General features: G+C 48.9%; 1 protein-coding gene across 3 annotated transcripts; it reads right to left on the reverse strand.

Annotated features, from left to right (window-relative positions):
* On the reverse strand, positions 1–27,785 carry LOC117965140 (cingulin-like). Of its 3 annotated transcripts, none has more exons than XM_059006084.1 (20): positions 27,704–27,785; positions 19,262–20,344; positions 18,948–19,042; positions 18,480–18,549; positions 17,856–17,957; positions 16,729–16,868; positions 15,481–15,613; positions 12,519–12,731; positions 11,471–11,619; positions 10,614–10,755; positions 9,988–10,200; positions 9,636–9,818; positions 8,241–8,498; positions 7,743–7,913; positions 6,955–7,116; positions 6,366–6,455; positions 3,959–4,161; positions 3,733–3,841; positions 2,821–2,984; positions 1–1,078 (listed from the first exon to the last, which is right to left on the reverse strand). In XM_059006084.1, exons 2-20 carry the CDS (start codon positions 20,279–20,281, stop codon positions 928–930), a joined length of 3,768 nt encoding a protein of 1,255 aa, XP_058862067.1. In that variant the 5' UTR covers positions 20,282–20,344; positions 27,704–27,785; the 3' UTR covers positions 1–927. The 3 variants fall into 3 exon arrangements, with proteins under 3 accessions (XP_058862067.1, XP_058862065.1, XP_058862066.1); XM_059006082.1 differs by lacking the exon at positions 27,704–27,785 and adding an exon at positions 27,561–27,697; XM_059006083.1 differs by lacking the exon at positions 27,704–27,785 and adding an exon at positions 27,556–27,697.
* Positions 27,786–27,943: the final 158 nt, after the last annotated feature.

Consider the following 27,943-nt stretch of genomic DNA (forward strand, 5'->3'; position numbering starts at 1 on the left):
AAAAAAAAAAATAGAATTAAAAACCGAGCAGTTGTTAGGAGCTGGTCAATCGGGAGGTGAAGGGTCAAGGCTGGTCTGATTGGTTGAAGAGTTCAAGGGTGAAGGCTCCCGGTCTTACCAGGGCCAGGTCCACAGGGAGCAGGTAGCTCTTGGGGTGAAGGCTGAAGGTTCAAGGCTCAAATGGCGAAGGCTGTCCAGGGTTGCTCTCTGGCATTATTGAGGCGACAGGATAAGGCAGGTCTGCAGGAGAGCTGAAGGCTGCACAGTGGTTGTAGTGTGAAGGGTTAAGGCTGTCCTAGCAGGGGCAGGTCTGCAGGGTGGAGAGCAGGAGAGCTGAAGGCTGCACAGTGGTTGCAGTGTGAAGGGTTAAGGCTGTCCTAGCAGGGGCAGGTCTGCAGGGTGGAGAGCAGGAGAACTGAAGGCTGCACAGTGGTTGCAGTGTGAAGGGTTAAGGCTGTCCTGGCAGCAGCAGGTCTGCAGGGTGCTCTCTGTCATTGTGTTGACAGGTGAAGGCTGGTCTGCAGGTTTCTCTTGGTGGGATGTGCTGGAGGGTTAAGGCAGTTCTTGCAGGAGCTGGTCTGCAGTTTCAAGGTGAAGGGCGCCCTAGTAAGAGTTGGTCTGCAGGTTGAATGTGGTTCAATGGTGTAGTGTAGGGGTGTAGTGCAGGGGTGTAGTGTAGGGGTGTAGTGTAGGGGTGTAGTGTAATGGGTGTAGTGCATGGGGTGCAGTGAAGTGTTGGGTGAATTGCTGTCCTAGCAGGAGCTGGTCTTCAGGTTGAATGTGGTTCAATGGTGTGGTGTAGGGGTGTAGTGTAGGGGTGTAGTGTAGGGGTGTAGTGTAGGGGTGTAGTGTAGGGGTGTAGTGTAGGGGTGTAGTGTAATGGGTGTAGTGCATGGGGTGCAGTGAAGTGTTGGGTGAATTGCTGTCCTAGCAGGAGCTGGTCTTCAGGTTGCCCTTGGTCAGCAGCGATGTGATTGCAGCCGGGTCAAACTCGCGATCCTCCTCCTCCTCGTCCTCGGAGCTCAGGTCCTCCGCACGCAGCAGAGACGCCTCCAGGGCCTCCCGTTGGCTCTTGCGCCTGCAGAGAGGAGCAGCACACCTTCAGACAGCTTCAACACCTTCCTCCTATTACTGCCCGGCACGGCAATGAGACTCCCACTGCACAGCAGTCTGATCCATTCCTGGTTTTACTAGGCTTTTCACACCACACCTGGGCTTGTTACCTATACACTGTGGCTAAATCAAGCTGGTAGTAAAACCAGGCATGGGTGAAACTGCTATGCAATGGGAGTCTGATTTCCATCCCTGGTGTTAGCAATCATTCAGAATGGTGCGACACAGCCTCCCTCGCTCCATTCACATTGTGGGACAGTGTGACTTTATTCAACCCTGCTGGCTTCATCTACAGAGAGAGTAGGCGGGGCGGGCAGAGTGGGAAAGGTCACACTGTCCATTTGAATGGAAGGGAGGAAGGCAATTAGGAGTGTCCAGCGATTAGGATTCTCCAGACGATCTCAAAGCCAGGTAAAAGCAGATAAAGAATATCTATTATTCTCGTCATTGGAACAACAGAATCCAGAATCAGATATATCACACCAGCTATTTTCCTTTCTACATCTCTCTGTATATCTCTCTCTACATCATATAGGAGGCTGTGTGGTCCAGTGGTTAAATAAAAGGGCTTGTAACCAGGAGGTCCCCGGTTCAAATCCCAGCTCAGCCACTGACTCATTGTGTGACCCTGAGCAAGTCACTTAACCTCCTTGTGCTCCGTCTTTCGGGTGAGACGTAGTTGTAAGTGACTCTGCAGCTGATGCATAGTTCACACACCTCACGTCTCTGTAAGTTGCCTTGGATAAAAGCGTCTGCTAAATAAACAAATAATAATAATAATATAAATATCTCTACATCTCTCCCTATAAATATCTATATGCAAAATTGTTCATTTCACAGCAGCTCAGAATCAGCTTGAAGTTAGTTTTTAAAAACTAACAGGAGACAAGTTTATTCATGCAGTGGTTTGAGGTGAAGAGAAACATCCTCACGAAGCCAATAAATCAGAGAGGCATCAGAGTCACTTTCACACAGACCAAGACCTTCAGCGACCGTCTTCCCACAGCTATTAACCCTAATGGTCAGTGACCGGTGCTTAATGGTCATTTTATTTATCACTTTACAGTGAATTTTACCGGTTGAGTCATACTACAAAAACGTTTGTAGGGTTGTGACTCATGCCCTTCCAAATTCCCACATTTATTGTTCTTGTCATTATCAATGATTACCAGTTTAAGAAAAACTGGACTGATAATTAAAACTTTACCAGATTACACGCGTGTGATGCTAGTGACCTCCTGACACACCTAAATGGAACAGAAGTTTAATACGTCTGTGTTTTGGAATCAAACAGCAGATTTAAGAGAATGGCCAAGTTTCCTTTTTATACTGACCCCTTCAGGTGGCGGGTAGGACTCGCATTTGGGGTTGTCTACAGAACTGCCCTTCTCTTTATACTGAAAACATGCCGTTCAAAATAAGATGGGGGGGGCCCTTAACTATTAGATCTGTTATAAATAGATGACTTGTATGGAGTAATCAGCTGCTCACGAAATGGTCCCGACAGGGATTGAAAATTCTTAACTTGATAAAAGAAATGATGTCATAATTGCAGCTGCTGTTTTGAATGAATGTTAATTAAATTGGTTTTCGTTAGTCCTGATGAAGATATAGGGAGTGCGATTGTTCTTCAAATTAAACTGGGGGTGGAAACACGGTCTGCACCTCCAGATGGCAGATTAGTCTTCTCTTGCTAAAGCTTCTTACCAGGCCTCCTTTTCCAGGGCCTTGATCCGGTTCTGCAGCTGCTCCCGGAGCTCCAGCTGCTCCTCCAGGTCCCGCACGGCTTTCTTCTTCCCGTTCTCCAGCCGCTCCAGCTCCTCCTCCGACAAGTCCACCTGCCGCTTCAGAGCCTTGACGCGCAGAGTCAGCTGGAGAGAGGAGAGGGTTGAGGGTTAGGGGTTGGGGGGTCAGTACCTGCTCTCTCTCTGGTCTCTGTGCTGGGGGAGGGTTGGGTTGGGGGTGGGGTCAGTACCTGCTCTCTCTGGTCTCTGTGCTGGGGGAGGGTTGGGTTGGGGGTTGGGTCAGTACCTGCTCTCTCTGGTCTCTGTGCTGGGGTGGGGGTTGGGATGGGTTGGGTCGGGTTGGGGTCAGTACCTGCTCTCTCTCTGGTCTCTGTGCGGGGGGGGGGGGGGGGTTGGGTTGGGGGTGGGGTCAGTACCTGCTCTCTCTGGTCTCTGTGCTGGGGGAGGGCTGGGTTGGGTTGGGTTGGGTTGGGGTCAGTACCTGCTCTCTCTCTGGTCTCTGTGCTGGGGGAGGGTTGGGTTGGGGGTGGGGTCAGTACCTGCTCTCTCTGGTCTCTGTGCTGGGGGGGTTGGGTTGGGGGTGGGGTCAGTACCTGCTCTCTCTCTCTGGTCTCTGTGCTGGGAGGGTTGGGTTGGGGGTGGGGGTCAGTACCTGCTCTCTCTGGTCTCTGTGCTGGGGGAGGGTTGGGTTGGGGGTTGGGTCAGTACCTGCTCTCTCATTGGTCTCTGTGCTGGGGGGGTTGGGTTGGGGGTTGGGTCAGTACCTGCTCTCTCTGGTCTCTGTGCTGGGGGGGTTGGGTTGGGGGTTGGGTCAGTACCTGCTCTCTCTGGTCTCTGTGCTGGGGGGGGGCTGGGTTGGGGGTGGGGTCAGTACCTGCTCTCTCTGGTCTTGCTGCTGTTGTCTCTCATCCTCCAGCTGGATGTTCAGCTCCTTCACTTTCCGCTCCAGCTTGCGGTTACTGGACAGTGCGGCACTCTTATCTCTGTGGAGAACACACAAAAACAAAACCAGTTCAAAACTGGGACTGGCTCCCTCCCTCACTCCTTCCCTACCACCCTAACTTCCTACCACCCACATCGACTGGCCCGCCCGCGCTCACCTCTCCTCGATCTGCAGCCTCTCGTCCAGCTCCTGGATTCGGGCCTCCAGCTGAGTCAGGCTGGTGCTGGGCTTCTGGGAACCTTCAGCAATGGAGAGACGGCTCTTCAGGTCTTTGATCTGTCTCTCCAGAGACATCTTGTCACACTCCAGGTCCTGCTTCAGTGACCTCTCCTGCATCAGCTCAGCACGCAGATGATCAACCTGGAGGGAAAGGGAGAGCCAGCCAACCAACCAATCAATCAATCAATCAAACTCAAAATCGTCCCTTCAAAATGGCTTTTAGAGAATGTCTGATGCAAATAATACCGTGTCACATGCAGAACTAGTGGAGCCCTAAATGTGTATTTCTTGTTTTGTGTACGGTAAGCTGTGAAGGAGTTTCCATGGTAACTGCATGCAAATTACAGTTTTTAAGCTAAAGGATCCTTTACAGTGAAATACACAGAAGTTGCTTTGGCCAGTTACTCGAAGGTTATTATTGTCAGCTCACTCTGAACACCTCGTTTAATTGGACTGTGCCTCTGTTTTAATGGACTGCCTGTTTAATTGTTTACCTTGATATTTTGCATTACTGCTTGTTTTGTGGGTTTTTTGAACATACTATTAGATTGAATGAACGTTTAATAAATTCCCTTGTTTTTAACTGTATAAATGGGTAACTATGTAAAAATAATGTGTAAAAAATAATGTAATTGTATGTAAAAATAATGTGATATCTTATAACAATTGTAAGCCGCCCTGGATAAGGGCGCCCGCTAAGAAATAAATAATAATAATAATAATAATAATAATAATAATAATAATAATAATAATAATAATAATAATAATAATAATAATAAGAATAAGATTCCTGGTACATCACATGCCTGTGTAAGAACCTTGATTTCTGATCTTAATTCAATAGATCGTGGTCTATTTTAGTTTGTAGCTCTGCTTCTGTTTTCAGAGAGCGACATTGAGAACGGGTTTATATATTATAATAAATCATACCTGTTATTGTTTTAAGAATAATACGCTGCTACGATTTCACCCTCAGTAGCTAGCCTGATGTGAACACACTACGATTCTCACAATAGAAATTCACTTTCTCCTCAAAAAACGCTCCAGAGAGAGTTTCAAAATATTTCGCAGCCAATTTAAATGACCCACAAAGTGTGATTTCTGTCAAAACACTGCAAAAAAAGTTATTTTGCAAGAGAATTTGGTTTGCAAAGTCTCCCTCTCTCCCACCCACCTGTACAAAAAAACAGCACTTTGGAAAAACAGACAGTTTGATCAATTATAGATATTAGAGTCACGCACACCTGCCCAAAGCACACAGACTGTACAAAACAAACACCAAGTTCCACCTGTGAATGCAAATTAAAAGTTTTCAAATGATTACTGTTATTACTATGAACACACACGCACACACGCACACACACACACGCACGCACACACGCCCACACACACACACACGGACACACGCACACACACACACACACAGCAGTTACCCTGCAGATGCAGCGCAGACAGACAGTAAGCGCGTCTCAGCATGCAACTGCTACCTTTCACACAGACAGACCACATTCCTGCGCAGAACAGCACACAATGCGTCAGCCCCTGAGCTGTTAACAGACTGGTACAAACAAACACAAACCTTATCAACATGTCCCCTAGTAAAAGCATAGCCGAGTGTGATAAAGCATAGGGAAGCATTGTAAAGCACAGAGAGGTCTGGTAAAGCATAGGGAAGCATTGTAAAGCACAGAGAGGTCTGGTAAAGCATAGGGAAGCATTGTAAAGCACAGAGAGGTCTGGTAAAGCATAGGGAAGCATTGTAAAGCACAGAGAGGTGTGATAAAGCATAGGGAAGCATTGTAAAGCACAGAGAGGTCTGGTAAAGCATAGGGAAGCATTGTAAAGCACAGAGAGGTCTGGTAAAGCATAGGGAAGCATTGTAAAGCACAGGAAGGTATGGTAAAGCATAGGGAAGCCTTGTAAAGCACAGAGAGGTCTGGTAAAGCATAGGGAAGCCTTGTAAAGCACAGAGAGGTCTGGTAAAGCATAGGGAAGCATTGTAAAGCACAGGAAGGTATGGTAAAGCATAGGGAAGCATTGTAAAGCACAGAGAGGTCTGGTAAAGCATAGGGAAGCCTTGTAAAGCACAGAGAGGTCTGGTAAAGCATAGGGAAGCCTTGTAAAGCACAGAGAGGTCTGGTAAAGCATAGGGAAGCATTGTAAAGCACAGAGAGGTCTGGTAAAGCATATGGAAGCATTGTAAAGCACAGAGAGGTGTGGTTAGGCATATGGAAGCATTCCCATTCCCAGGTTTTCCTAGGAGCTTCATTAGCCCCAGTGTGTGTAGGTAAGAAGCTACCCGATGGGAGTGTTATTTCCCTCCCTGTAGGCAGGCAATGCTGTACCTGGTCTCTGCTGCGGTCCATTCTCTCGCTCTGAAGCTCCACTGTGCTCCGCTCCTCATCCAGTTCCAGCTCCAGGCGCTTGATCTTGTCCTGTAACACAGAGACCGCTGAGACTGAGGGGGAAGCACATCAGTGTGGCACAGGCTCCAGGGCACAATGCTTCACCTGTGCCCAGCGCAACACCAGTATGCTTCCCCGTGACTCGAGGAATACAGCAAACACAACATTTATGCATCGATGGTAAAAATAAAAAGACTTTGAATGAATATTGGGTGTAAAAACAGCAAGGCCAGCACACAAGTTTGACAGTGGTGAAATGCATGGGCAGATCTGGGGCTAAAAGTGTTTTTAAAAATTCAGATTTGACCACAGTAAAAGACTCACACACAGATAGAGAGCTATACACAGAGAAACACACACAGACACACACACAAATAGAGAGCTATACACACACAGAGACACATACAAAACAGACAGACAGAGACACACACACAGATAGAGAGTTATACACAGACTCACACACACAGATAGAGCTACACACACACACACACACACACACACACAGACTCACACACACACACACTCTCACCTCGAGCCCCTTGATGTTTCTGGAGCGCTCGTCCTGGCTTCTTCTCTTGCTCTCTATCTCCCCCTCCAGGTGCTGCAGGCGGTTGGTCAGCAGCTCCTTGTCCAGCAGCGCGTTGTCTCTCTCCTCCTGACAGCTCAGCAGCTCCTGCTTCAGCCGGGATATCTGGAGGGGGAGACGCAGCACCACACACACACCAGATCAGCGCTACAGTCACTACACTAACCCACTGTATTATATGATTGAGCTCCCCTCCACAGCCACTAGAGGGAGACAACACCACACAAAACACACAGTCTGTACAGCAGAGCTGCACAAAACCATTATTGTAGTATTAGAATTGAGCTCCCCTCCACAGCCAGCCAGCAGGGGGAGACAACACCACACAAAACACACAGTCTGTACAGCAGAGCTGCAATAAACCATTATTGTAGTATTAGAATTGCGCTCCCCTCCACAGCCAGCAGGGGGAGACAACACCACACAGTCAGTACAGCAGAGGTGCACAAAACCATTACTGTAGTATTAGAATTGAGCTCCCTTCCACAGACAGCAGGGGGAGACAACACACACACACACACACACACACACGTCAGTACCAGACTAGGGTACACAGCTCCTCCTTCATAACACTGTAATCAACATAGCAGTTAAGAGGCTGTGCTATTAGTGTTCTACCAAGAGCTAGTGGTATGACTTTGTGGTGCAAACAGGTGACCATGCTGCCTTATAACAAGTCCAGTCCTGCCCTCCCTCTCCCTCTCCCTCTCCCGGTGTGGGCCGCCCCTCACCTCCTCCTGATTCCTGTGCAGGTGTCCCTGTGCTCTCTCCAGCTCGGTCACCCTCTCTTTCCCCTGCCTCTGTGCCTCCAGCAGGTCTTTCCTGGACTTATCTTTGAATTCCTCCAGCTGCGCTTGAACCTGCGTCACCAAGCCACGTGACTCCGCAGTCATCCGATCCAGCTGGAAGGAGGGAAGGAATAACAGAGGATGCACCGCAGGGACGGAAACAAGACTCCCATTGCACAGCAGTGTCACCCATTCCAGGATTTACTACCAGCTTGATCAGCCAGCGTATAGGTAACAAGCTCAGGTGTGTCTTATTAAGCTGGTGTGCGTTTCCATCCCTGCACCTTGAACATTCACAGAGCTGTGCAGCAATTTAGGGCAACAAGATGTTTCTGTATCTAAAGTGCATGTAAACTATGTAGAAAGTTAAAATTGTGCTGGATAATGCACAGCGACTGTTTCTCTCTGAAGCATGGTTTTGTGGTGCAGTGTCGTGCTCACCTCCTTGTTCAGTTTCTCCACAGTCCTGTCCAGCAGTCTCTTCTGCTCCTCCAGCTCGCTCTTGCCCCTGCGGAGCTCCTCTCTCTGGCTGGCCTCCTCCTGCAGCCTCTCCCCCAGATCCTCCTTCTCCTGTCGGAGCCTCGCCAGGCTGCGCTGAGCCTCCTGCAGCTGAGACTCCAGGGAACGCTTCTCCAGCGCCAGCCCCTCCTCCGCCTCCGAGGCCTCGTGGAGAGAGGACTCCAGCTGCCTGCGCTCCGCCTGGGATCAACACAGAGGGTCCATCAATACAGAGAATCCATCAATACAGAGCAATACAGGGGGTCCATCTATACAGGGGGTTCATCAATACAGAGCAATACAGGGGGTCCATCAATACAGAGCAACACAGGGGTCCATCAATACAGAGCAATACAGGGGGTCCATCAATACAGAGAATCCATCAATACAGAGCAATACAGGGGGTCCATCAATACAGAGCAATACAGGGGGTCCATCTATACAGAGAATACATCAATACAGAGCAATACAGGGGGTCCATCAATACAGAGCAATACAGGGGGTCCATCAATACAGGGGGTTCATCAATACAGAGCAATACAGGGGGTCCATCTATACAGGGGGTTCATCAATACAGAGCAATACAGGGGGTCCATCTATACAGGGGGTTCATCAATACAGAGGGTCCATCAATACAGAGTATCCATCAATACAGAGCAATACAGGGGGTCCATCTATACAGAGCAATACAGGGGGTCCATCAATACAGAGAATACATCAATACAGAGCAATACAGGGGGTCCATCAATACAGAGCAATACAGGGGGTCCATCAATACAGAGAATCCATCAATACAGAGCAATACAGGGGGTCCATCAATACAGAGAATACATCAATACAGAGCAATACAGGGGGTCCATCAATACAGGGGGTCCATCAATACAGAGAATACATCAATACAGAGCAATACAGGGGGTCCATCAATACAGAGAATACATCAATACAGAGCAATACAGGGGGTCCATCAATACAGGGGGTCCATCAATACAGAGCAATACAGGGGGTCCATCAATACAGGGGGTCCATCAATACAGAGCAATACAGGGGGTCCATCAATACAGAGAATACATCAATACAGAGCAATACAGGGGGTCGATCAATACAGGGCAATACAGGGGGTCAATCAATACAGGGGGTCCATCAATACAGAGCAATACAGGGGGTCAATCAATGCACTGCCAGTTCAGATCAATAGGACAAGGACGAAAACAAACAGTTTTGCTATGAATGCTGGTCTCTCTGCACCCCCTCTATCTGGCTGAGCTCCAATACAGCGAGGATCAATCAATACAGGATCAATACTCAGAGATGATGAATCGATCAGTGCAGTGTGCCTACCTCTGCGTGGCTCAGCCTGTCCCGGAGCCTGCACTCCACTGCCTCCAGCTCCTCCATGGCGTGCTGGGACTCTGTGACCTGCAGCTCCAGGGCAGCTCCCCTCTTGCGGAGCAGCGCACTCTCCTCACCAGCCTCAGTGAGACGGGCTTCCAGAGAGCGCAGGGCCTGCTGAGACACCCTGTCCTGAAGAGAGAGAGAGAGAGGGGGGGAGTGAGAGAGGGGAGGGGGTGATAGAGTGAGAGGGTGTGTGAGCAGCCTGTCAAGGAGTGAGATCTGCTCTGTGCTCATTGAACAGCCCCCTCCTCCTCCTCCTCCCTCTCTCTCTCTCTCTCTTCTCCCCCTGCCCTGTTACCTGTGCTTCCTCATCCCTGCTCCTCTTCCCCTGCTCCCTCTCTCTCTGCAGGCTCTGCTGCAGTGTCTCCAGCTCCTCCTGGTGTTTCGAACCCTGGTCCTGCAGCGCCCCCCGCAGGGCGGCCAGCTCCCTGTCCCTCTGAGCCAGCGTCTCTCCGTGCTGCTCCCTCTGGGACAGGGCCTGCTGGAGCTCCTCGCGACATCGCTGCAGCTCCTGAGAGAAAACGCAGACACACATTAGAAATCACATTGCGGAGGTCAACATTTCACATGGAAATAAGACTCCTACTGCATAGCAGTCAAGGGACAAACTGAACACGTCCTTAAATTGCAGGATGCCCTTTATCGAGGTGGCCTTAAAGTGAGATTTCACTCCAGGGATGGCAATAAGACTCCCATGGCATAGCAGTGTCACCCATTCCAGGTTTTAGTACAAGCTTAGCCCCAGTGTGAATAGCTAACAAGCTCAGGTGTGTCCCATTAGACTCATAGTAAAACCAGGAATGGATGAAACTGCGATGCAATCGGTCTTTTTTCCACCCCTGCAGTGTCTAGGTCCCTGATGAACTGGGAGTCCAGTGTCTGGGGTAGCAGGGTTTAGGGTGGGGTATGGGGGTGCTGGGTTACCTTCTCCAGCCTCTCTGCCTGCTCAGTTTGGGCTACAGTGGTCCTCACAGAGTCCACCTCCACCTGCATGCTGGCGAAGCGACCCCTGACCTCCTGCAGCTCCTCCTCCAACTCCTCTTTGTCCGCACGGGCCTGCAGCAGCCTGGGAATGCAAAGACAAACACAGACGAGACAGAAATGAGTGCGTAGCGGTCTGAGCCACTCCTGGTTTTACTGTGACAAGGCTCTGCAACATGACTAGGTAACCTGCTCCATACCCTAACCACTCTCTGTGTGAGGAAGTGTCTGTCTGATCATTACTGCCTCATTTCACTCCCACACTGTGTGTCCTCTGCTCCTGTTTCCTGTGCTGCTCTTAAAGTATTGGTTTGTGTGAATTATGCAGCGATGGAAATAAGACTCCCACTGCATAGCAGTTTGATCCATTCCTGGTTTAGTTAGACACACTTGAGCTTGTTACCTACACTCACTGGGTGCTAATCAAGCTTGCAGTAAAACCTGGATTGGGGGAAAACTGCTGTGCAACTGGAGTCTTATTTCTGGGAATATTTATAATCAGAAAACAAGCCTTCAGTTATACATCACTGCAGCGTGTGTTTGTGTATGAGCCTGCAATTGTACAGAATGGCACTGAATATGGAAAATTGGATATGCTGGGATGGAAATAAGACTCCTATTGCACTGCAGTTTCACCCATTCCAGATTTTACAATGAGCTTGATTAGCCACGTGTATAGGCAACAAGCTCAGGGGTGTCTTACTAAACTCATAGCAAAACCAGGAATGGATCAAACTGCTATGCAACAGGAAATAAGATGGCTTGTCTGTTTGATAGCGCCGGCCGCTCTCGCGTCTCACTCTCGCTTGGTGCTGCGCAGCTCCTCCTTGCTCTTCTGCAGCAGCTCCCTCCAGTGGCTGCTCTCGTCACTGCTCTCCTCCAGCTGCCTCTGCAGGGTCCTCACCGTCGCGTTGACCTTCTGCCGCTCCGCCTCCACATCCAGCTGAGTCTGAGAGGAGAGAGAGAGCCAATCAGAGGGGCTGCACAGCAAGAGCACAGCACAGGGTAGCAAGTAAGAGGACAGGGAAGCATTGTAAAGCACAGAGAGGTCTGGTAAAGCATAGGGAAGCATTGTAAAGCACAGAGAGGTCTGGTAAAGCATAGGGAAGCATTGTAAAGCACAAAGAGGTCTGGTAAAGCATAGGGAAGCATTGTAAAGCACAGAGAGGTGTGGTAAAGCACAGGGAAGCATTGTAAAGCACAGAGAGGTGTGGTAAAGCACAGGGAAGCATTGTAAAGCACAGAGAGGTGTGGTAAAGCACAGGGAAGCATTGTAAAGCACAGAGAGGTCTGGTAAAGCATAGGGAAGCATTGTAAAGCACAGAGAGGTCTGGTAAAGCATAGGGAAGCATTGTAAAGCACAGAGAGGTCTGGTAAAGCATAGGGAAGCATTGTAAAGCACAGAGAGGTCTGGTAAAGCATAGGGAAGCATTGTAAAGCACAGAGAGGTCTGGTAAAGCATAGGGAAGCACTGAACAGCGTACAGAGTTTGTGTGCTCTTTAAAAGGACGACACATTCGTTTTTGGGAAACGTGTCTGTATTTGTGGATCTAAAATTGCGTTTTTGCAATAACCTGTCATTAGCCTAACACATAATTTGAAGAATAATATTGTTTCTTTTTCTGTGTCTTCAGCTGTTGCATACAGGCAAACCTATCAACCACCTGAAACCCCCAAATAACTAGTAGATAACAACAGATGAGTTTTGCAGATCTGTTTTCTTCTCTGATTGATCTCATGATCAGAGAAAGCAACCTGGTCATGTTACTGAATCACTGGGACCCCAGCGATTCACAGTGACCCCAGCGATTCCCAGTGACCCCAGTGAAACCAGTGTTGCCGGCTCACCTGCGAGACCTCCAGCACGTTGCTTCGGAGCTGCTCCATGTCACTATGGTACTGCTCCCTGAGCCGGTCCATCTCGCTGTCGTGACTCGCCACCTCGTCCTTCAGCGCCCCCTTCAGGGCGGTCAGCTCCCGCTCACGCTGGTGCAGGAGCTCGTCCTGCTTCTGCTTTGCTGCGTAGAGCTCCGCCAGGCCGGCTCGGAGCTCCATCACATCCTGAGAGACAGAGAGAGGGGTTACACAAGACCCCCACACATCTCCATCACATCCCGAGAGACAGAGAGAGGGGTTACACAAGACCCCCACACATCTCCATCACATCCCGAGAGACAGAGAGAGGGGTTACACAAGACCCCCACACATCTCCATCACATCCTGAGAGACAGAGAGAGGGCTTACACAAGACCCCCACACATCTCCATCACATCCTGAGAGACAGAGAGAGGGCTTACACAAGACCCCCACACATCTCCATCACATCCTGAGAGACAGAGAGAGGGCTTACACAAGACCCCCACACATCTCCATCACATCCTGAGAGACAGAGAGAGGGCTTACACAAGACCCCCACACATCTCCATCACATCCCGAGAGACAGAGAGAGGGCTTACACAAGACCCCCACACATCTCCATCACATCCCGAGAGACAGAGAGAGAGAGGGCTTACACAAGACCCCCACACATCTCCATCACATCCCGAGAGACAGAGAGAGGGGTTACACAAGACCCCCACACATCTCCATCACATCCCGAGAGACAGAGAGAGGGCTTACACAAGACCCCCACACATCTCCATCACATCCCGAGAGACAGAGAGAGGGCTTACACAAGACCCCCACACACCTCCATCACATCCCGAGAGACAGAGAGAGGGCTTACACAAGACCCCCACACATCTCCATCACATCCCGAGAGACAGAGAGAGGGCTTACACAAGACCCCCACACATCTCCATCACATCCCGAGAGACAGAGAGAGGGCTTACACAAGACCCCCACACATCTCCATCACATCCCGAGAGACAGAGAGAGGGCTTACACAAGACCCCCACACATCTCCATCACATCCCGAGAGACAGAGAGAGGGCTTACACAAGACCCCCACACATCTCCATCACATCCCGAGAGACAGAGAGAGGGCTTACACAAGACCCCCACACATCTCCATCACATCCCGAGAGACAGAGAGAGGGCTTACACAAGACCCCCACACATCTCCATCACATCCCGAGAGACAGAGAGAGGGCTTACACAAGACCCCCACACATCTCCATCACATCCTGAGAGACAGAGAGAGGGCTTACACAAGACCCCCACACACCTCCATCACATCCCGAGAGACAGAGAGAGGGGTTACACAAGACCCCCACACATCTCCATCACATCCCGAGAGACAGAGAAAGGGCTTACACAAGACCCCCACACACCTCCATCACATCCCGAGAGACAGAGAAAGGGCTTACACAAGACCCCCACACACCTCCATCACATCCCGAGAGACAGAGAGAGGGCTTACACAAGACCCCCACACATCTCCATCACATCCCGAGAGACAGAGAGAGGGCTTACACAAGACCCCCACACATCTCCATCACATCCCGAGAGACAGAGAGAGGGCTTACACAAGACCCCCACACATCTCCATCACATCCCGAGAGACAGAGAGAGGGCTTACACAAGACCCCCACACATCTCCATCACATCCCGAGAGACAGAGAGAGGGCTTACACAAGACCCCCACACACCTCCATCACATCCCGAGAGACAGAGAGAGGGCTTACACAAGACCCCCACACACCTCCATCACATCCCGAGAGACAGAGAGAGGGCTTACACAAGACCCCCACACATCTCCATCACATCCTGAGAGACAGAGAGAGAGAGAGAGCTACAGAGAGAGAGAGAGAGACAGAGACAGAGAGGGAGAGGCAGAGGCAGACAGACGGAGAGAGAGAGAGACAGAGGGAGAGAGAGAAAGAGGACGAGACAGCATTACCCACCCCTTTCAACACCTCCACGTTTGTCTGTAAGGCACATTTTTGCTCTGCTTCATGGAAATGTCACTGATGCGTGAAACACTGTGGCATTATCTAAAATACAGAACTGAGAAGCTGATCTGGTGCAAGGGAATACATTTCTCAACATCCTTTGCACTCAGATGTTCAAACTACTAGTATTCTTTTTATTCAAATTTCTCTTCCCCGGAGGGGGGGGGGGTCCAAAATAATTCACACAGAACAGGAAATTCAGGTTAAGTGAATTCCTATTGTAAGCAGTAATATACAGAAAGCGACTGCTAAATTTGGCCGGGAGCATCAAGTTCGTTTTAATGAGAATTGACTATATTTCTGTACATTTGCTACATTATTTTTGGCAACACACACACACACACACAAACACACAGAGGCAGACTAGAGCTGCAAGATTCGATTTGATTACTGGGATCAAGTTGTCCACAGAAACCAGGTGCTGAGAATCAGGTGAGGGTGGCTGGTGTCGATCGGGCTGATTCACCATTCAGAGTGAAACGAGGGAAGAAACAGTTGCTTGGGTTTGTGACGATCGCTGCTTTTCTTAAGACTCTGCGGAGAACAGCGATCCGCACAAACCCAAGCAGCTGTTTGTTCCCTCGTTTCACTCTGAATGGTAAATCAGCCCGATCGACAGCAGCCACCCTCGTCTGTAGAGAGCTCAATCCAAATAATCAGTTTGTGAAGCTCTAAAAGACAGACACAGAGTCACGGCACAAGGGTCTGTAACCAGCTGTTATTTGCAAGTGTTTTTCACTTAGTTGCTTGAGCTTTGCAGGCAGCTTCTGAAACTGCGAGTTGAAATAAATGCTGTCAGAATGGTGTGGTGCTGTCGCTGGCACTGTTTGCATGTTATTCTTTACTGTAGTGTATGCAAGGTTATTTGCAGAGTGAATGTTTCTGTATTGAATAGAGAGACAGGGGGCGCTGTGTACCACTTCGAGCGCCTCCTTGACTGCGCCGGACTCTCCGTCTCCCCTCAGCTCCTCCTGCAGCCCGGACAGGTGATCCTCTAGCCCTCGAACCCGGGTCTCCAACGCCTCCTTCTCCATGCGCAGCTGCATGAGCCTGCGGGGACACAGAGAGTCAGTATAGAGAGACACACACACAAAACACACAGCAAGTCAGTACAGAGAGTCACAGACACAGAGAGTCAGTACAGAGAGTCACAGACACAGAGAGTCAGTACAGAGAGACACAGACACAGAGAGTCACAGAGAGTCACAGACAGAGAGTCAGAGAGACACAGACACAGAGGGTCAGTACAGAGAAACATACACACAAACACACAGCAAGTCAGTACAGAGAGTCACAGACACAGAGTCAGTACAGAGAGTCACAGACACAGAGACTCAGTACAGAGAGACACACAAAGACAGAGTCAGTACAGAGAGACACATACAAACACACAGCAAGTCAGTACAGAGAGTCACAGACACAGAGTCAGTACACAGAGAGAGACACACAAAGACACAGAGTCAGTACAGAGAGACACATACAAACACACAGCAAGTCAGTACAGAGAGTCAGACACAGAGACTCAGTACAGAGTCACAGACACAGAGGGTCAGTACAGAGAGTCACACACACACACACTCAGAGTCAGTACAAAGAGTCACAGACACAGAGTCAGTACAGAGAGTCACAGACACAGAGAGTCAGTACAGAGAGTCACAGACACAGAGGGTCAGTACAGAGAGTCACACACACACACACACACACACACACAGAGTCAGTACAGACAGTCAGACACAGTAGTCTGATCCATTCCTGGTTTTACAATGAGTTTAACAAGACGCCCCTGAGCTTGTTCCCTACACACCGGGGGCTAATCAGGTTCATAGTAAAACCTGGAATGGGTGAAACTGCTATACAATAGGAGTCTGATTTCCATCCCCTGCATTTGCAATCATTCAGAATGGCGCGACACAGCCTCCCTCTCTCCATTCACATTGTGGGACAGCGTGACTTTATTCCACTCTGCTGACTGCTGCTCTGCATTCATCTACAGAGAGAGGAGGCGGAGCGGGCAGAGTGGGAAAGATCACATGTTCAGTATCCCAGTACAGTATCCCCCCCTTCTCTTACTCCGTGACGGAGGAGTGCAGCTCGATCTCGCTCTTCACTGTTCCAGTACAGACCCTCCCCAGTGTCCCCCAGTACTCCCAGTACCCCTTTCTTACTCCGTGACGGAGGAGTGCAGCTCGCTCTTGGTCTGGCTCAGGACCTCCTGCAGCTGAATGTTTTCGTCCAGCGTCTCCTCCAGCTCGCTCCTCAGACTCTGGACACTGGTGTCCAGCCGGCTGGACGAGTTGAGACGGTTCTGAAATCAAACACACACAAATTAAAATAATAAAACTCAAAGCATGCAGGATGCAGGGCGGGTCGACACAGCGTCAGGACACACACAGCTGGAGGTAGCCCTGGAGGGAAGGAGGCGTCTCTTCACACTGAGAGTAAATCACTCTTTTTTTATGGGCTTTGAATTGGAAACCGCTTCAGCAGAATCTTTTCAGCGGCAGGCTGTGTTGTGCATGAATGGGAGACCTTGTGATCATTGTATATTACACACACACACACACACACACACACACACACACACCAACTGTTTCTGTGTCTATAAGGCAATAGTAGCGATTGTCTCTCTATTTCTGTGGGGTGTAGACAGTCAACAGGGTGTGCCTTTATAAAAGTGTCCCATAGTAAAAGCATACCAAAGTCTGCTAAAGCAAAGTGAAAACACGGTAAAGCATTGCAAAGCACAGAGAGGTCTGGTAAAGCATAGGGAAGCATTGTAAAGCACAGAGAGGTCTGGTAAAGCATAGGGAAGCATTGTAAAGCACAGAGAGGTCTGGTAAAGCATAGGGAAGCATTGTAAAGCACAGAGAGGCCTGGTAAAGCATAGGGAAGCATTGTAAAGCACAGAGAGGTCTGGTAAAGCATAGGGAAGCATTGTAAAGCACAGAGAGGTCTGGTAAAGCATAGGGGAGCATTGTAAAGCACAGAGAGGTCTGGTAAAGTATAGGGCAGCAATGTAAAGTACAGAGAGGTCTGGTAAAGCACAGGAAAGCATTGTAAAGCACAGAGAGGTCTGGTAAAGCATAGGGAAGCATTGTAAAGCACAGAGAGGTCTGGTAAAGCACAGGGAAGCATTGCAAAGCACAGAGAGGGTTCAGAGAAAACTGCGGTATACTTTTATAAGAGTGGCTGCCCAATTTAGCACCCCAAAACCAGCAGATTATATGATATCGTTGCCCGCACTCATGGGACCCCCTGTACATTTCTATGTGATTCCTTTCTTTTCTGTCACCTTGGTCTCCTCGTCCAGCCTCATCTGCAGCTCCGACGCTCTCCTCTCCAGCTCGTTCTTCTGCATGAGGAGGGTCCGGGAGTCACTGCTGGGAGCCGCGCTCTGGGGGCACAGAGACACAGCGTTAGCATGCAATTCAAAACACCAACCAGCGTGCCGCATGCTGTAGAGCCTTAGAAAAGTGTCCCATAGTGAAAGCAAAGTATAATGTGAATAGCATAAACTTTAATAAGGGCATGAGCTACATATAACCTAAATAATTTACACACAATACGATCGTCCAAATCAGAGAGCTATTAAAACATGCATGTAAAAGCACAGCAGTGTGGAGTAGTGGTTAGGGCTCTGGACTCTTGACCGGAGGGTCGTGGGTTCAATCCCCAGTGGGGGGACACTGCTGCTGTACCCTTGAGCAAGGTACTTTACCTAGATTGCTCCAGTAAAAACCCAACTGTATAAATGGGTAATTGTATGTAAAAATAATGTGATATCTTGTAACAATTGTAAGTCACCCTGGATAAGGGCGACTGCTAAGAAATAAATAATAATAATAATAATAATAATAATAATAATGATGAATCAGGTGCGGAATTAGTGAGAAACGGGGGTGGAGGGGTCTCTTACTTTGAAGGCCTGGATTTTCTCAAACACGAGGTTTACTTTCCTCTTCACAGAGTTCTCGTTGTCTGAGCTCCTGCAGCACAGAGAGAAGAAACAGGCAAAGAAACATGACACTTTCAATGAGCAAACGTTGCAATACAGTGCTCCTTTGACTCTGCTGTCAATGCTTTTTACTGATGTGTCAAATAGAGAGAGGGTTTGACTGCTCTCACTGACCCCTCACCCCTCACCCCCCGCCTCACCCCTCTTGGACAATGGTGCAGATGACATCCTTGAATCTCTCCCTCACTCTCCTCCACTTTGTCCTCACACCTCTCCACTCTCTCCCCACCCTCAACTCTTCAGCACTTCCCTTCCCCTCCCCTCTCACTGACCCCTCTCCCCTCTCTGAGGATGGTGTAGAGGGCCTCTTTGGCCCTCTCCTCTCCTCTCCTCTCCTCTCCTCTCCTCTCCTCTCCCCTTCCCCCTCACCCCTCTCTGAGGATGGTATACAGGGCCTCCTTGGCTCTCTCCTCCTCGCTGCCCAGCTGCCTCTGGTTTTGAAGAAGATCTGGCGTCGACTTCAGCTGCAAAAAACCCCCAAAAAAACACAAGATTTAGAACAGTGGCAATAAGACTCCCACTGCACAGCAGTTTGATCCATTCCTGGTGTTACTGAGAGCTTAATAAGACACACCTGAACATGTTACCTATACACACCGGGGCTAATCAAGCTCATAGCAAAACCTGGAATGGGTGTAACTCATATGCATTTCCGTCCCCGATTTCAGAGTTACAGACCTTACCTGTATCTCTGACTGGACCTTCAGCTGCGAGCTAGTCGTGGTTCTGCCTCCGATCCGATCCCTGGTGCTGCTGGTCACCGAGCCGACGGTGGGTTCCTGAGCCGGCCTGCCCAGACTGGCGCTGCTGTGCGAGGGAGAGAGGGCCTGCCCGTTCACCACGGAGGGGGAAGAGGAGGCGGGCGTGTCGAGCAGAACATCCAGGCTCCCGAGAAGAGAATCCCTTCCGGAGCGGTTCCTCCCGTCCAGGCTGCGGGACCTCTTCCGCTCGTCCGTGGAGATCCTGCTGCGGCCCCCGGCCCGGCCCCTCTGTGGTCCCTGGCCCCCGTCGAACTTGCTGATCATGCTGCCGACCGTCGGCAAGGACTTGGTGTCGATGGCGCCGCCCGGCTCGGGAGTCCCTCCGCGGGCCGAGGGCTTGGCAGTGATCGAAGAGGAAGAGGAGGAGCTACGGGACGACATCACTTCCTGGTTGTCTCCGCCGTAGCGATCGCGGCTGCTGCTGCTGTTTCTTCCTTGCCGCTCCAGTCCGTTGCCTTCCTCTTTGCGGAGGTCGCCGTGGAGATTCTCGAACCCGGGTCCGAGCGAGCCCGCCTCCAGCAGGGACTCGTGCGAATGGGAGCGCCGCAGATCCTCTGTCCTCCTGGGCTGGGGGGCCGGGGGGGAGGCGGCCCCCCTGCTCGTTCTCAGCCCCGTCCCGTCGGAGCGCTCATACCCTGGTTGGGGGTACGGGTTCTCCGGCGGCTCGGAGCCTCTCTTGTCGCTGCTCTTCAGCTGCACGCCGTAGGAATCCCCCTTCTCGCCTTCCTTCAGGACCAAGTAGGGCTGCCCGGCGATGCCCTGGACACGGACCGCCACGCCGTACGAGCCCCCCTTTCCCTTCCCCCCTCCCTGGGGGAGCGCGTCAGCGCGGACCCCCGTCTTCTTTCGGGGCTTGCCCCGATCGTTCAGGTCGTCAATGAAGCGGATCTGAACCCCGTAATCCAAAGGGGGGGGCCTGTCCGCCGTGGGGCTGGGATCCATTCGAAGGCACGTGGAGGGAAGCTTGAGAAATGTATGGTACTAACAATCCTGCTTCTCTTCTCACTGTAATGAGAGGCAGAGACAGAGAGAGTTAGGATAAACACACACACACACACACACACACACACACACACACACACGTGCACGGACGTAGCAGGGATGGAAATAAGACTCCTATTGCATAGCAGTTTCACCCATACCAGCTTGGCTAGCCCCAGTGTATAGGTGACAAGCTCAGGTGTCTCATTATACTCAGTAAAACCAGGAACGGGTCAAACTGCTATGCAATGGGAGTCTTATATCCATCCATGCATAGTTCACACAAACCAATACTTCAAGCGCAGCACAGAAACCAGGAGCAGCGGACACACAGTGTGGAAGTGAACTCGAGACAGACTTCGGACAGAGGGATGTGGTAGTGCAGCAGTAGAAGGTCACAGTGCAGGGGTAAAAGGTCGCATTGGATTGTGGGATTGATTGAATGCAAGCAAGTAAGCGAAGACTGAGCTGATATTTGCGTCTGTTTTTATTTTTCGGTCTCGACACACAGCTGTCACGCTGTTGTTCAGAGAGTTTGTTTATCACATGCCCGTCAGGCTGGCCCCACTGGGTCGGAGATACAAAGCTATCGGAGCGTCACTGGAAACACAACCAGCTACACCTCGCCCAGACCGGCTCACTGATACCTGGGGACAGGCAGTGGAAGTGAGGCAGAAACAAACCAAAGCCCAGTATAGTTTTGCAAATACTTCTTTACTTTTTTTTTGGCAATAGGCAACCTCAACACAGAAGGTCGTTTTACAGGAAAACCAGGACTTATAATAGAAGTCTTTCTCAATGCATTTAAAAAGGGACTGCTGGTCGAAACAAGGGAAGGAAATAAGACTCCCATTGCATAGCAGTTTGATCCATTCCTGGTTTTGCTACGCGTCTAATAAAACACGCCCGAGCTTGTTAGCAGGTGGGGCTGTGAGAGTGGAAAAGGTCACACGGTCACATGATTTGAATGGAATGACAAAGGCCGTGTCCAAAGCGACTTGCACAGACTAGGGGGTGAACTCTGCATCATCAACAACTGCTGCAGAGTCACTTCTTAGCAGATTTCTTAGCAGATGCCCTTATCCAGGGCGACTTACAATTGTTACAAGATATCACATTATTTTTACATACAATTACCCATTTATACAGTTGGGTTTTTACTGGAGCAATCTAGGTAAAGTACCTTGCTCAAGGGTACAGCAGCAGTGTCCCCCACTGGGGACTGAACCCACAACCCTCCGGTCATGAGTCCAGAGCCCTGACCACTACTCCACACTGCTGCCCAATAGGACCTAGTTTGTTTTACGTCTCATCTGAAGGACGCAGCACAAGGAGGTGAAGTGACTTGCTCAGGGTCACGGTCACACACACACACACACACACACACACACACACACACACACACACAGCGAGTCAGTGGCTGAGCCGGGATTTGAACCGGGGACCTCCTGGGGTAACAAGCCCCTTTCTTTAACCACAACTAACAAGGAATTGCATCACCGCAGCTCTTGTTCATAATTAGCTGGGATATCAAAACCAGTTGCTCTTTGCCAACATGACTTATTTCCTGGTAATAAGTGACAGTCATTTGTCTCCATAGCCTGTGAATTCCAAGCAAAAGCAGCGATAAGAGAAACTGGGCGCAGATGAAGCCTGCTGTGGACTGGGGATTGCTGTGAATTTCATTAAGGAGCTGCCAGCCTGTAAATCTGTGTTTAACACCACTGATCTGACGGCCTTCCATAAATTAACAGCAGACAGTCCAGACAGTGCTCTAGTGTGAAACCAGCAGGAAGCATTCACAAGCTTTCGAGTAAACAGTTACCTTTTAACCCATTTCCAAAGGCTTCGCTGAAGCCTTGATCTTAGTATTTAGTGCAGTTATCGGGTTTGCACGAAGCAGCAGGATACTGCAAACACTGAAACATTTTAATAATGTAAACTGCACGCTCAGATATTATTATTATTAGTTTATTTAGCAGACGCCTTTATCCAAGGCGACTTGCAGAGACTAGGGTGTGTGAACTATGCATCAGCTGCAGAGTCACTTACAACTGCGTCTCACCCGAAAGACAGAGCACAAGGAGGTTAAGTGACTTGCTCAGGGTCACACAATGAGTCATTGGCTGAGGTGGGATTTGAACCGGGGACCTCCTGGTTACAAGCCCTTTTCTTTAACCACTGGACCACACAGCCTCCCAGATACACAGTTAGTGCGCCGGCAGGCTGCTTGAAGGTGTCTTTCTTGTCCAAGTTTTTGAGAAGATGCACTGAATATGTAACTGGCTTTTATGAGAAAAAGAAAACTGAGGTTCTGAAAGACAAAATAGGAGAGAGAGAGAGAGAGAGAGAGAGAGAATGAACTACAGAATGAAAGAGAATTTAAGGTATGGAGAAAGAGAAAAACAAAAAGAACAAAAGCAGCGAAGAACAAAAAAAGAAAGAAGGGGAGAGAAAGAAAGCGCTCACTGTGCATTGGGTAAAGGAATGTGTTTGTCATTCTTATCAGTGCTTCATGATTACAGCACTCCCTGATAAGAGGCACTGGAATGCACAAAGCTCTTTGAACTGAGAGAGAGAGAGAGAGACAGAGAGAGCTGAATCTTTTATGACAAAGAGGGCAGAAGAGGTTTGGCATGCCAACAGTTAAAGAACAGGGTTTGATACCAGGAGGTTCCAGGGTTCAAATCCCAGCTCAGCCACTGACTCACCGTGTGCGACCCTGAGCAAGTCACGTAAAGCTGAGGTCCTACTGGAAGTGACTCTGCAGCAGCAGCAGCTGTTGATGAAGCATAGTTCACCCCCTAGTCTCTGTAAGTCGCTTTGGATAAAAGCGTCTGCCAGTGTGAATGGGGCTACTGCAACCAGTCTGCTCCATTGGGCTGCAGTGCAGGCTGACACACATTCAAATGCATTGAAAATCAACTGGAGGATCAGTCTGCAAACAGTCTCCAAAGACTGAGCAGCACAGCACTGGTGACAGATAAACACACGGGATACACAGATGGATAGATGTCTGAAAGATAATAATAATCTGGATGAATATTTGAACAGGCATTAGAGATCAGATCGTCTGAAATCCACCTTTGTCCAAGCTTTTGTGTGAATTGCATCAAGTCATGTGTTCAAAGCCATTAGTTTAAATATGTTGGAAGGTTTTTAAAAGGGAGTTTGGGACAGAGGCCCGGGGCACTGAAACCACCACCACCACCCCGCCTCTCACTCCCTCTCCCTGGGGAGAGACTCGGTAATGCTGGTCCCTCCCTGGTTTCAGAGAGTCACTTCATTGCACAACGGTTTGCTTAATCTAAAGAATTCTCGGTGGAATACAGGTGAGCTGCAAGAAAGCTGGCTGTGCACCTGAGCCCAGGTGAGAAGGAGTTAGAAACTCCGCCCTGTACACCTGTGCAGAACACAGAGCTGCACACACAGCCAGAGAAAACGGGGCAGGGGGGTGCGGGCCTTCTCAATATAGCACCTGCTCTCCGAACACTGCTGTCTTTATCAAGGGTAAAACAACCAGGACTCAAATCAGAATTCCTCAGGGTTATAATGAAGGTAAAAACAGCCAGTGTATTTGGCTTGGCTTGTGTGTTAGTAGATTCGATTACAGGAAACTACTTCACTGTCGTTCGCACACTGCTAGCGCCGCGGTTTTATTCATACAGTATTCAGTTACCGCGACTTACAATTCATTAAAGATTTAAATAATACTATAAAATGCTGCCCTAAATCAATGACAACGCTACCCCCGACCCACCCCGAAATCACTGCCTGTACAATAGCTTGGAACCAGACAGAACTTTTGATTTTGATTTTCCTGGATAAGAAAAAGGGAGGGCAGCGTTAGTGCCGCTGACGCTGATAGGAAGAGGTAAGGAAAGTGATTTTTCAGCCTTGCTTACAGCAGCGCTCCTTTAAAGGGAGTGCCAGCGACCTAGCGCTGAGCAATATATAAACAAACACAAAGTCACCGCTAAAGCGGATAGCTGTGACCTCCACGAAACCAAGTAAACTAACACAGTCTCAAAAGGTGTAGTACACAGCGTCAGGTATTAAAATAAACAGAAAGGAGGGGGAGGGACACGAAACTGCAGCACACACACGCACACACACACCCCACACGCACACACACACGCACGCACACACACACACACACACACACACACACACACACACACACACACACACACACACACACACACACACACACGCACTGCAGATTTCCTAGTCTAAACTCCAGAGGGGCTGGGGAGGGGGGGAGGGGGGAGGGGGGAGAATCAACACGATAAAGTTTCAGTGAAAGTAAATATATGTTTAAACATGACAGGGGCATAGTCTATTCCATCAGCGAAACAAACAGAAATACACACACACACACACACACACACACACTGCAGATTGACACACAGATCCACACACACACACTGTAGATTGACACACAGATCCACACACATACTGTAGATTGACACACAGATCCAAAGACACACACTGTAGATTGACACACAGATCCAAAGACACACACTGTAGATTGACACACAGATCCACACACACACTGTAGATTGACACACAGATCCACACACACACTGTAGATTGACACACAGATCCACACACACACTGTAGATTGACACACAGATCCACACACATACTGTATATTCACACACAGATCCAAACACACACACTGTAGATTCACACACAGATCCAAAGACACACTGTAGATTCACACACAGATCCAAAGACACACTGTAGATTGACACACAGATCCAAAGACACACACTGTAGATTGACACACAGATCCACACACATACTGTAGATTGACACACAGATCCACACACACACTGTAGATTCACACACAGATCCACACATACATACTGTAGGATTCACACACAGACAGACCCCCCCCCCCCCCCCCCCCCCCCCCCCCCCCCCCACACACACTGTAGGATTCACACACACACCCCACACACACATACTGTAGATTCACATAGACACACACACACAGAGCCACACTCACACAAACACTGTAGATTCAGACAGACACACACACCCCACACACACACACACACACACACACATTGTAGGATTCACACACAGATGACTCTCTCTCTCTCTCTCTCTCTCTCTCTCTCTCTCTCTCTCTCTCCTCTCTCTCTCTCTCTCTCTCACACACACACACACATATTGTAGATTCACACACACTCTCAGGTATTTCACTCGAGTTAGCTGAGGTCTGCTTACAGGGCACTTCCACAAGCGCTGCACAGTAACACATGGGACCCAGTCCCATTCACTTTCCACTGGGGGGAAAAGCATGAAGCAGAGAATGGGAATTTCATTATTATTATTAGTAGTAGTTGTAGTAGTATTGGGTCTCATTTTGGAAGCTCTCATTGGTTCAAATCCCACGACAGAATGCCAGGCGGAACCGCGCTGTTCCGAATCACATTGTGATTGATCATGACATTCAGGGCTGGAAACAAGACTACGGTTGCACAGCAGTGTGATCCGTTCCAGGTTTTACTAGGAGCCTGATTAGCCGCAGTGTGTCTAGGCAACAAGCTCAGGTGTGTCTTATTAAAACGCCTAGTCAAACCTGGAATGGGTGGAAATGCTATGCAACGGGAGTCTCATTTCCATCCCGGTGCTGAAATATAACTGAAGCGTCTGCAGGACTCTGCAGTTTTGTAACTGGTCAACGAGTTACAATAGGAGGCTGAGCGCTCCAGTGGTTAAAGAAAAGGGCTTGTAACCAGGAGGTCCCCGGTTCAAATCCCACCTCAGCCACTGACTCATTGTGTGACCCTGAGCAAGTCACTTAACCTCCTTGTGCTCCGTCTTTCGGGTGAGACGTAGTTGTAAGTGACTCTGCAGCTGATGCATAGTTCACACACCCTAGTCTCTGTAAGTCGCCTTGGATAAAGGCGTCTGCTAAATAAACAAATAATAATAATAATAATAATAATAATAATAATAATAATAATAATAATAATAATAATAATAATAATGCCTCTGTTGCCTGATACACACAGAAACACAAGCACATTGCCCGTGTAGATTTACTGTGACTCTCTTAAGCCACAGCTAAAAAATACCTTTGAGGAATGTAAACCAACCGGTATGTCAACCAGGCCTGCTTTATTTCTGACTATTTAGTGTCCTGGGGGAAAAACTGACAAGAATGCATGAAACGGGCAAGCTGAGAGGATATTCGACCTTACAAAATAACAAAGCACGGGAGGCCGGCCGATTCATCGTTGTTTCAATGCGCGCTGTACAGTATCGGATTTGAAATGTTGCATTACTTCCATTTGGCGTTTCCAAGGTAACTAGATACCACCGTTTCCGACGGCAAACCATTTGAACGAGTGAATAAATAACATGAATGAATTCATTCTTTAAATACACGGAGTTTGATGGGTTTATTCAATCAAGGCTCTGGGAACTTGGAAGAATACAGCCCCTCGAATCAGTCCAGTTGGATCACAAGGCTGTCGCTGTTTTGTTAACACACATATGTGATACATAGTGATACTCAAATGACTTTTTTTAAAAGCTTAATTGTACAACACATCAAAGTGCCACACCTGTATTCTCACTGCGAGAACCGGCTAGCTCAGTTTCGAATAAACAGCAAAAGTAAAAACATAATTAAAATGCAATACAAGTTTGTAATCTCGCTTCTTCCCTATCACATTTTTTTTTAGTCTCAGTTGATTAATTTACGGAATTATTAATAATTAATAAATGGTTCAATACACGCTGAGGTTCGTATTCAAACCAACAAACACACCAGAGATGAAACAAAGCAAATAAAAGCAGCAAGTCTTTTTTTTTTTCCTTTACTAATTGTAGTTTTTTTAAAAAAACAAGCGATTGCCTTATCCTTGCGCAATCTCGCAGAAACTACCATCGGGAATCCGTTCAACCGAAACTAGCGACTGCTGACCGTGGGTGGGAACTGTGAATAGTGAAATTCCATCACGAACAAACAATGGTTCATGTTTTTATTTTTTCAACAGAAAATACACCAATATACATAACCGGGCGATATAATAATGCTTATAATATTAAAGCACACGATCTCATGAATGCATTTTAAATGTCCGGCATATCAGTTTACCTGCAATACTATAAGCACCTGCCCAAAACAGGTAGCTCACCTAGCGAAACTGTATCAGCGACAAACACAGAGCTAACATTGCACATTCGTGAATAACAATTAAAAAAAAGCCTACTTTACCGCGGAGATCCTCGTTTATCTATTAGGTTCCACAGTATTCCCGATGGAAAACTGTCCTTTCCCCACCTCCTTCCAGTTCTCCCAGTGTTTTTATTCCAATAAATGATTTGGTCTTCTTCCCCAACCTATTACAGTTGAATCACCTTTCTCCCCGATGAACAAATCCCACCCAGCCTGCTCCCGGGATTGGCTGGCCGTTCAGCTAGTAGGCGGTGCAGAGTCCGCTTATCCAACTGTTCTCATTGCAGGAGTGAGCTATCAATCCGCTGCCATGGACTCTCTTGGAGGCAATACGTAGGTCAGGCCCGCCCATCGCCGTGCTGTGATTGGCCCAGGGTTCAGCGGCGTCGCTTTTAACCCCTGTATACAGTACCGCACTTTAT

This window comes from Acipenser ruthenus, chromosome 32 (assembly GCF_902713425.1).
Source record: "Acipenser ruthenus chromosome 32, fAciRut3.2 maternal haplotype, whole genome shotgun sequence".
NCBI classification, from domain to species: domain Eukaryota; kingdom Metazoa; phylum Chordata; class Actinopteri; order Acipenseriformes; family Acipenseridae; genus Acipenser; species Acipenser ruthenus.